Here is an 11,493-nt window from a genome sequence, read left to right on the forward strand (position 1 = left end):
AGCGGCTCACCTTGCTGAGAATAATCTCTGGGGCCAGATATTCTGGGGTGCCACACAGTGTCCAGGTCCGGCCCTTTACACGTTTGGCAAAGCCAAAATCTGTCACCTGGAAAAGCAAATCAAAGAGCAATGACAAGGAGAAGGTGAGTAAGAGAATGAGCACAAGGTAAATAAGCAGACATACTCTCAAAAGACATACTCTCACAGGGAGGAGAGCGAGCATCTTCTCACCAGTTGTCATGTCACTGTTCACCACAAGAGGGCAGCAGAATCTGTGCTAGACAACAGCACCAAAGTGCAAGCTCAGCATTCAGTAAATACGACACACACCACGGCCATAGTTGCACTTGTGCATATATGGCACATTATTTTTCCACGCCACAGCCAAGAGTATGTGATGGGGCACACACCTTTACAGTGTTACAGCTTCATTTTGGAGATGCATGGCATGTAGTGACACACATCCTACAGGGGAGTCCACACGGCAACACAACAAATGCAAACGGGTATTAAAAAGTCTGGTTTAACTCAATTTTCTAAACCACATATTCGGAAGTGAAAACACAGGTGAACATACTCAAACTGTTCATTATTGTCATTTAATGCTCCGCAAAACTGACTGCGACTAGAGAGAGCTGACACTGCTGTTTTAAAAACTGTGTGTCTAGTTATGTTGTTGTATCCCCTCAACTGTATGAGTGTGAAGGGAAAAAATTTTTAAATTAACAAAATCCAATGATAGCCAAACTTTTTCAGCATATTCTCTATTGGGATTTGGTGCATAGCCTTTACATGTCTCACCTGTTACAGTGTGTAACTGATAAAGTTCTCCAAAGATAATACTTGTGACAGCATATCATAGCTATGGTAACAATATTTCATACCTAATATTGCATTTCATACCTTACTTTGAGTTTCTACATGACACACTTGTTAAGTCTCCAGCCGGTGCAAGCTGACTCAGGTTAGATGGTGCCACTCAGATCATGCCAACAGCAAATCCTACACTTAGCACACCTCACATTAAAAGTTTAATCTGTGTATTATAACCCTGTATGAAATCATAAACACCTTCAAAGTCAATGCACAAAGAGTAGAGGCGCTGCCTGTAAGATAGTGTAGTATCAAAACAAACATTAGCTTGCTAGCTTATATGGCTAATGTTAACTACAGTATATCAGACTGTGATTACTTGTCCAATGAATATTACAGCTGCCGCAATTAGCCAACTAATCAATTAGTTATTCAACTTATTAGTTAGTTGTTGTTAGTTGGCAATTTTTTTTTTGTAATCTATTATCAATTATGTCCTTTCAAGCAAAGAGGTAGAAGCTTTGATGATTCCAGGTTCTCAAATGTGAGAATTAGCAGGTATTAGGTCCTCTGTTGGCTGCAAGACGTTTGATGGCATCACCTAGGGTTGTAGGAAGTTATAATTTCGGTCATAAACCAAACAATTAATCAATAAATGCTAATTAATGCTAATCATCATTGGTGGCTGCAGATCTAATAAATACAAAATCCAGCAGCATCAGCATTGAAGTTAAAACCTCTGCCGACCTTTCAAATGCTGCGTCAGTGTTTTGGACAAGCTAAATCATGGGGAATTCGGGGGGGGGGGGGGGGGGGGGGATCTCTCAACAGTCATAGAGACGATCAGTGGCGGACAGCTTGTCAGGGGCACCAGGTCATTTGCCAGTGCCCTGGGTGCCCTTTTAGCCTGAACAGTCGACTTGACCAGCAATAATATAACAAGCAGGAATGAGTTGACGCACTTCTTGCATCACCTCACCTGTGTGCGATGGCTACCTTAACCGCTAAGGCTTGTAGTGTGCGTGTCCATACCGCTGCTGCGGCCATGCTACTGCCAGCCATATCTGACTTTGCCCTTGATAATGGTCATCAGTAATAATAATTATCCAATGTTGATGAGCGGTCGGAAAAGTGAAAACTTGAAACCAGAAAGCGGTCACATGATTTTTGTTTACCCTCATTCAGAGAGAAAGAATGAGAGAGAGAGAGAAAGAAAACAACTGCCCTCCACCTAATGTACCTTACCATATACACTATAATATAGAAGTATCTGGATAACTTTCCTCCCAGTTGAACATAGTGGCCAAATTTATAACTAGTCTGGTACCTGTTACATCAACAAATAAGGTTCGATTACAGAATTAGCGGTGAGATGGTTTGCATGAAGGTGGCCTGAGAATGGCTAGCGTTGTTTAGCATCACATGCACACTCCCACTGCCTTGAGAAGATATTCATGTAGGTACATGCAGGGATGTATGTACAAAGAAATAAATGATAGTGAGCCAACTTTTTGAGTAGAAGAAATTCCTGATATCTGTGCATGAGGTGTTATTTTGTTATTTACCTGGATGTAGCCCTGTTGGTCTATGAGCAGGTTTTCAGGTTTCAGGTCTCTGTAGATCAGGTCCAAAGCGTGCAGGTATTCAAAGGTCAGAACAATCTGAGCAGCGTAGAACCGAGCGTGTGGCTCACTACACAGACACACACACGCACACACACACACACGCACGCACACACACACGCACACACACACACACACACACACACACACACACAGAGTACAGTACAGACCGGAAGAGAGAAGAACAAGGCTGAATAAAACAAAGTACAGCTAAAACAGACCTGAAGAGAACAGAGCTGAACAGAATACAGTAGAACACAAGAGAATAGAATAGAGGAGAACAGAGCTAATTTGAGAGAACACAGTTCCCCAGGTTACTTCTGTATGTGCCTAGAAAATGCCTCTGTGCTGTAAACTCGATGCTGCATACAGGCACTAACCTAAATCTGCCAATTCTCCGTAGATGGGAGAACATCTCTCCACCTGGTACATATTCCATCACCATGTAGAGGTTAGTGTTGTCCTGGGGAAGACAGAGGACATGTTAGTTACACTCACTCACATATACACACACATGCATTAACTCACTCCTGACACACCCACACACACCGGGGATTGGCAACTGGACAGCATGGAAATGATATTTAGTGGGCCGATGTAAAAGAATCCACTGACTTTTACTAAGTGAAGTTATTACCATATAAAATCCCTGATGACGAGGTGTGTGACTGCTTCTATTAAACACTTATTTGGGCTTGTTCTATTTCCAAAACTTGTTTTGCAAATCATATTGTCTTTAGACCCTTTAATAAAGCTACATAACACTAGCTTTATATTATCAAGAAGGATTTCACTCCTAGCCCACTTCTCAAGCTCAGTTAATATGTGTTTGTTGTTGACTCTTCCACCTGTGTGCTGGACGGGACACCATGGACAGGAATATTCTGTTAATAGGTTTATTTGAGGCAACAAGGATATTCAATCCCAGGGCAACCCCGGTGCATCTAAACAGCTTAACTAGAATAAGGCTTTAATTGGAATATAGCCAACAGCTAAGTTAGTCTGTACGGGTACAAACAGTCACTGACAAAGAAGGACTGTGAGAGTAAAATGCTGAAGAAGACAAATGTTTTTGTGCTTCATTTAACTGTGCATGTGGCAGACCACGCTCGCTTCACTCTGTGCTTGCTGATGACTTACCCTTAATAGGATTAATGGGCAATGATGATGGAAGTTATTATAAGGATGCAATCACTAAATTGACAGATCTTTGTGACAGGAAATACCTAGAGTTAAACGTTAACAAGACTAAAGAGACAGCAGTAGACTTTTATAAAACAAACAATCGGCCTGTTGTGTGTTGATAACAGAGAATGCTGTGAAGACTTGGGAGTGGTCTGAAATGATAAGCTGACCAGTAGTGACCACATAGTTCACATTTTAGATAAGCCGAATGTTTCACTAATGAATATGTTCATATCAAGAGGGGAGCGAGTGGTGTGTGTGAATGGTGAATGTGTAAATGTGAAAGGTGTTGCTCATTGTGACAAACCTAAAGATAATTATCAACTGACTCTGCAGTTCCTGTCAACAATACAGAGCGTTTCAGCGTCTTTCAGCTCATTGTTTTGGTTCGCTCTGATCAGTGTCGTTTCCAGACGCAGCCAGCTCTTTGACTAACCAGTGCTCTCTCTCCTTCATCCTCCACGGTGTTACACTGCACTCTGGAAGGTACAGTATGTGCAGATGGCAAGAATCTGGGCATTTTTAGACTTTTTTCCTGTGTTTTTCAACGTTCATTTTTATTTTATTTTTTTTATGTTTTTCTTTAAACTAGGTGTGATGATTAGTGAGTCTAATTGTTCTAACTTGACACAATAATGTCTTATTTTGTTTTATTTTTTAAAGAAAAACGCAGCGTACTAGGGACAGCTCAGATGAATTACAGCAAATGCAGATTAAGACATGACATAATATCATGGTGGACAGTTCATGAGCAGTATCATTAGTCAACAGCTGTTTGTGGCACTTGATTTGCTGAATGACAGCCAAGCAGTATGCATTTCTGCTCATTCATGATAGGCAGATGCTTAACTGCTCACTTGCTATGAGACAACTGGGTGTGCCAGGTACAATGTTTATCTTTTCAAAGGGCCACCTTCAGAAACAAATAAGAGAAACACGTAGAGTTAGTTTGGAAGTTGATGGGTGGATGGGGGAAATTTAGCCAGTCACTCATCATCAAACCACACACACTCACACACACTCACACACAAAATCTAAAATTCTGCATACCTTGAACGAGTACTCTAACCGCACCAGGAAAGGAAAGCTAACAGCCTGAAGAATCCTCTTCTCATTCAGAGTGTGCTCTATCTGCTTGAGCTTCACCACCTGAAAGGCAGAGAGAGGAAAAAGAGAGAGAGAGTGACAATATTGTATCTTGCAAAATAAATGAATAAATCACGACAGTAAATCATGCCGTAACAAAAAGAAAACTATTGTTTCATCAGAGCAGCATAGTCTTAGCTCTTTTTAACATGTGCATTAACAAGCTGGCAAATGTATAATAACAGTCGTCAGCCCCTGACCTGACTTCTCTAAATAAAGACATAAAACTTTTGTTTTCAGTTTCAATCAAAACATAGATACAGTAAATATTGAAAAAAAAAAAACATATTGACACAGTGTGCTAAGGCAGAGCTACAAAGTTACTATTTATTAGACTTGAGTACATTATGTAAATTTGTCCTGCATACTATTAATTTTATTATTATGTAAAACAGAAAAATGTCACTGTGTTAATACTTCTTGGATTGGGGGATCAGACCAAACAGCTTCTGTCTTTCCACTGAACTGTCTGATAAACTTAATCAAAGAGCTATTTCTGTTACTGCTCTTTTGTAAGGCTTACACACATATTTGTACAGCATCTTTGAGAACATTGATTCTAGATTCTAGATATAATAATGTGAGTAATTATAGTTATGTTTCGTAAAAACATTTTCTGAAATACAGTACTTTTCCCACCAACAAGATGATGGGTGTTTCAGGTCAGCTTTTGTTCTGCGTATGTTCACCTGGTACTATTTAATTAGCACACTACTGCTTCAAAGGTAACTTGATATATGAGCTGTATGTCTTTGGTACTTGGCTCAGATACTTGACAGATATTTCTAATATGTCCTAAATATTGAAAGGCTCTCTTCCTGTGAGACTGGTTGGTCTTGTAAAGTAACTTTGGCGCAGAGCAAAGCAAATTGGATAAGTTGCTGGAACAGGTTGGATATATTCTGAGTAAGAAATACAGTACACAGTCTGAGTGGGTGGTATCAAAAAGGATAATTCACATCAGCCGCTCTCACCCAGCAGACAGCGAGACTGTGTCCTGTAAGAGAAAACTGTTCCAAGAGGTGCAGAGTATATGAATATGAATATGAATATAAAGGACTTTCCATGTGGCTTTACAGCTTTCTAAATATGCTTCTAAAAGCAGATGAAGTCACCCGAACATGTAGGTAGACAGTCAACAGCACACAACATTGACATGTACAGTCAATTTAGTGTCTACATCATTGGACCTGCATCCAATGAATTTTACAGAATTCATTGTAAAATTTTTGATCGATGTGATTAACAATCTTGATCTTTCATGTATTACTATAACAAGATTAGCCAATTAGCCAACAGGCAGGATTTTTATCGATAAATATGATGTCATACAGGGGCACAAGCAAGGGCAGAAACGTAAATAAAAAAAAACTAAAACTGAGTACCAAAGTTACTCTGCTTGTGATATGATCTGCCTAAAGACAACCTCAGCTCTGACACTCTGGACGAGGCCTGCTTCAGCACAAAGCGGGTTCAAAGAGGTTCAATGGGGGAAAAAAGGCTTGCACCTGGATGTGTTGTGTCTCTGTCTCTGAGCTAGCATGCACAACGAGCTCCAGACCTTTTCTCAATTTCCATAAATGTGTCAGGCCGTGTGAGTACAATTTTCACATCAATGACATATACGTGTTTTCTATGGCCATCCTGTAGGAACAATAACTGAGTATCCTTAAATGAGAAACACATCTAAACACCCTCCATCCCACTGTGACCCCTGACCCAGACTAACCTTCTGCTTGTTGAGGATCTTCATGGCATAATGCTGTCCCGTTTCTCTGTGCCTCACCAGCATAACACGGCCAAATGAGCCCGTGCCCAGGGTTTTCAACCTCTCAAACTGCTCCAGGCAAGCAGTGTTCTGAACAGACAAAACAAAAAGGGTTAGTTGATTTTTGTGAAAATGGGATGCTGGGGGTTGTGATGTGGGAAGTTATTTTTTATGCCTCCACACCAGCGACAGCCAGGACCGGAGGCGTTATGTTTTTGAGTTGTCTGTCCGTACATACATCCCTCCGTCCCGTTCTCATGGACGCGATATCTGAGTAAGGCCTTGGCGGAACTTCTTCAAATTTGGCACAAATGTCCACTTGGACTAAAGTGATTCGATTTTTGGTGGGAAAAGGTCAAAGTTCAAGGTCACAGTGACCTCATGTTCTTTACGAATGCAATATATCAGGAACACCCAGAGGGAATTTCTGGCACAAACATTAACTTGGACTCAAGGATGAACTGATTAGAAGGATTTTGGTGGTTAAAGGTCAAAGGTCAAGGTCACTGTGACCTCACAAAACATGTTTTCGGCCATACCTCACTAATTCATATGCTTATTACAACACATTTAAACTCAACTGTCTAATAGGATAAATGAAGTGATGACATTTATATCCAAATGGTCAAAGGTCAACTTGACTGTGACATCACAATGTTCTGCAAAAACACCTCTGGCCATTATACAGTGCTGTAACTCAGAAAGGGGAGACTGTGACCATATTTCCTACATCTTGGCTGGTTGGTGGAGGCATACAACCACGAGTAATTCTAGTTATTGTTTTGCTGTATGTATGTTTTGTATATATGTAGATGTGAGCAAATGTGTCGGTACATGTGTCCAGCATATGCATGTAATCTAGTAAAAGAGACATATACTGTATACATATGATAATATGTTGAGAGTTTGCAATCCATATATGTGCATATTGTGCATATACTGTACAGAATATTGATTTCATTCTTATTTGATGCTCTGCTTGGTCTGTTAAATCTATCCTGATTGAGATTATATCCACAAAGCTTATATAAAAAAGGTTTCTTTGAACTATTCTACAACAGTGAAGAGGTTGCTGCATCAGAGCCATGTATTGATATGAAAATAGTGCACACAGGTTGGCCAATCAGAATCAAGGAATGCTTAATAGATTCATACTTGATGTTCAAATCAAGTGTCTACAATGTTTATATATAGAGAGAAAATGTTATATACTGTATATACTCTGTATAACATAAAGAATATTGATACAGATCCTGTGTCTATTTAATATTCTATTTTAAAATGTCGGAAAGCTTTGTAAGCACACAGAACATCCAATTTTTTCATTTAAATTTAACGGCTGGATGATACATCTGATTATCATGCAGCAGCAGCATTTTTCTTAAATGTATACTTATTAATCACATTATGATACGAGAAGATTGATGGAAAAAATTGTGTTGATAATAATCATGTGGAAAGTCATGTTACGTCTTATACATGACACAACCCTTCAAACACGTGAATGAAAATATTAAATAACCAAGTTTGTTAGCTTTTAATTATGATGTGCTTGAAATCAACTGCTTGGGCAACAGGAGTTTGTGAAACACTAAACTAAAATGATCATATCATCACAATAAGATTTCAATTTAATTCAGTGAATAAAAGTAAACCATCTGCCCACATGTTTTACTTTTTTTTTCTTTATATCATCATCCAAATATATTTAAATTATCCAGGGAAATGGCAGATATTTACCTGAAGTGGTAGGGTGGAACAGAAATAAACATATCATTAGGGAGTTAAAGAAATACAAAAACAAGTGAAATTCCACTAGTGATGGGGGGCATTTTTAAAATGCAAGAGGAAATGAAGACAGCATCCCACACATAAACTATATATCTTTGCTCACACATAATTTGATTGAAAAGCTAAAAGGTTTGTATGCATTTCTAATACATACAAAAAGCTGATTAAATTACAGACACTATATGTAACATTTATGTCATGTTATATGAACACGCATACATGCGCACACTAACCTGTGCAGGATTCTCCCACTTCTTGAGGAAGTCCTCTTTGGCTTTAGCAAGGAACTCCTTGACTGTGGAAAACAAAAACACCAAATTTACAGAAGAAAAGCTTTAGAGATGTGTGTGTGCATGCGTGTACAGAGGAAAGAAACCAGAAAATAAATAACAGTGCACTATTATTATTTACTGCTCTGAAGCAGCAACCTCTTCAATGTTATAGAATAGTTATAAGAAACCTTTTTTTATATAAGCTTTGTGTAAAATATTTTAATCAGGATAGATTTAGCATAGCATCAAATATGAATGAGATCTCCTGTTTTCTGAAATCAATTGTAGCTAGCCAGTGTTTTTTTAGGATATATAGCTGAGTTAAAATAATGATAATTATATTGTTATATTAAATGATAATGTCTGGCCTTGAATAGATACACAACACACAGAAAGTGCAATAATTGAGAGTAAGACAGGGATGTTATGCAAGAAGGTTTCAAGCTGGTTTCAAATACAGGTGGTTACATGTATGCACCTTAGTACTAGGACTTCCCTGGTAATATTTCTCTGGATTAAACTTTGCTGTGTCCAGATGATTTTAAAATTAACTACTCAGATTCCAAAAATAAGAAGAGAAACTGGCATGTCAAAGTTTGTAAAACATATGCTCTGCAGTAAGTCAGGCCCAATGGAGACTTTTGAAGGCAGATTGAGCCTTCATATCACTTACTGTGCTGATTCTTTACACACTGCATGCAGAGTAATCTTAGAGGAACACTTCACTGATTTTAGAGAACTATTAACCATGTAAAACCAGCTGTATAATGTCTGCTGAGGTTCTGGAGGCAGCTTCCTATAGTGAGAAAATAACCCTGATTACATCATCAGGGTTAGGAGAGGTCTGACTTGAGACTTCATATTTTAGATTTTTTTTTCCCCCTCCAATGGGTCAATGATTTAAATCCCTGGGAAAACATGGGTGAAAAAAGTGTAGAACACTGGTATACTGCATCATATACTCGGAGCTTCTTAAACCATATCTCATACACTGATTTTATCAATCCCTATCAGTCTCTTTTTTAAGCGGTATGGTTGTTGTTGATAATAATAACTGGTTAATAAGACAGCAAGACACTGCTGCACCAAACACACACATACTTGAAGCATGTGTATGTCACTCAGCCCTGCCAACCAATACTTGATTTGAAAGACACATGCACACTTTATGACCAAACACAGCTAGAAATTACCAAAAGCAGTCTGTATTACATATGCGATTGGTAATAATAAAAGAGCTTCTACGCAATTATAATAAATAGGCTACACCAGTCCACTGGTCTCCATACTGAACAGTAACACTCCCCCACCCCCACCACCACCACCACCACCATCACCCTTGAATTAACAGTACAGTATACACACTTAGGCTAGTTCAGCCAGACCTGCAGACCTTTATGGGTCCACATGACAAAATAGCCCCCGATTAGGATTAGTTTCAGATCACCCACACACATTTTCAGCAGCATCTCTTTCCAAAGGACATTGCTGTTGGCTGTTTTGCAGCTCATAGTGATTCAGGCTAGGAAAGAGCGCTACATCCTGCTTCATCCTGCCATAGCATACATATAAATCAAATAAAAATGTCCGAAACTGAGCAATACTCCTAAACTTCGTTAATATATGTATATATAATGCTCCCGAATTTAAATATATATAATTTAGGTTCTTGGGAGCTTCCATGGTACAAGTTAATTCGTTTGCAGCAAAGATATGTCATGAACGTACGAGTGGATCTTAATGAACTGGAAGACAGGAATAGGCCTCTAATTAACAGTGTATGGCTTGTTGTGTGAAGCTAACACAGCCTGTTGTATCACGTCGTCTCACATCATGTCATGAGGCTGTAACAGAGCAGGTGTTGCCCAGGAGTAATGCGTACTGGCGACGGTACCCACCACTTTCCATCTCGTTGCCCTTCCTGGCCGTGGGCGCGTTGCCCATGATGACAACTTGTCAACGGGCGATCTGTGGCTTTTTGGCCGCCCTGCAGCCTTCTCAAGCCGGTCTAAGCTCGATTAGGTCTGAACGGTATTTCCTAAATCCAGCTGTACCAAGCGCTAACTCCGAGCTCTTGATCTTTAATAACCTGACAGCTGCTGACGCGGTGCCACGGCGAGACCGGGTAGTGCAGTGGGCTCACTCACTCCACGATTACCAACAACCGGCGACCGATATCGAGCTTAAAACATCGGGGTGCTGTCGTTGTGGTATCTCGGTCGCTGGGGCTCCGCTGGACTGTCAGGCCGAGCTCGGCGCAGTTGGCCTGAACACGGAGGATCCAGTCTTCTCCTGTCCCTCCTTGCAGCCCCCGCCGAGCGAGGCCCCCCGGCTCCCCACCTCTCCCCCAGCCCAAAAAACAGCTATACCGAGGGCGGGGATGCAATATTCTCAATCGAATCCCTGCCACTTTTCGTTAGCGAACCCAGCCTTTAAAAATCAAACATCGGCGGGGTCCGACAACGACGGAAAATCGCCCAAATCAACATTGGCCCCCCGTAGCCTCGGACACGAGCGAGATGACGGAACTACAGCCGAGCGAACGTCCCACCTACTCACCAGAACCGGGGTTGATTGACAGTTAAGGCCAAGATACGGATTGGTCACTTCTCTACAGCAAAGTGCCACGGAGCGCTCTGATTGGCCCTTCGCAATCCATCAACAACGGCAGCGTCCCGCCGCCCTGCAAAAAACAAGCGAGTGGAACGTCACCGATTATTTTCCTCCCGACGACGTACGCGCCCACTTTCTCCGTTTTCTCTCCTCCATTGGTTTGGAGCGGCCGAACCGTGGGAATCTCGGTGAATGCGAGGATGTCTATTGGCTGTCAGTGGCGGTTGACAGGAATGCGCCCCCCCATTTCCAAAAAGGAGAAAAAAAAACCTCCCTCCCTCCC

At 40.6% G+C, this 11,493-nt stretch overlaps 1 protein-coding gene across 1 annotated transcript in view; it reads right to left on the bottom strand.

Moving 5' to 3' along the window:
- prkacab (protein kinase, cAMP-dependent, catalytic, alpha, genome duplicate b) overlaps positions 1 to 11,348 on the bottom strand; it is an 18,701-nt gene extending 7,353 nt beyond the window's left edge. The window contains exons 1-7 of the mRNA XM_023420601.2: positions 10,496 to 11,348; positions 8,559 to 8,620; positions 6,496 to 6,624; positions 4,671 to 4,769; positions 2,816 to 2,898; positions 2,379 to 2,505; positions 11 to 106 (exon numbers count right to left, since the gene is read on the bottom strand). Coding sequence (XP_023276369.1) covers positions 11 to 106; positions 2,379 to 2,505; positions 2,816 to 2,898; positions 4,671 to 4,769; positions 6,496 to 6,624; positions 8,559 to 8,620; positions 10,496 to 10,541 — 642 coding nt within the window. The 5' untranslated portion in view covers positions 10,542 to 11,348. The remainder of the gene's footprint in view (positions 1 to 10; positions 107 to 2,378; positions 2,506 to 2,815; positions 2,899 to 4,670; positions 4,770 to 6,495; positions 6,625 to 8,558; positions 8,621 to 10,495) is intronic.
- Between the last annotated feature and the right edge of the window lie 145 nt (positions 11,349 to 11,493).

This window comes from Seriola lalandi, unplaced genomic scaffold (assembly GCF_002814215.2).
Source record: "Seriola lalandi dorsalis isolate HSWRI2012SDOR001 ecotype SW California unplaced genomic scaffold, Sedor1 jcf7180002054654, whole genome shotgun sequence".
NCBI lineage: Eukaryota > Metazoa > Chordata > Actinopteri > Carangiformes > Carangidae > Seriola > Seriola lalandi.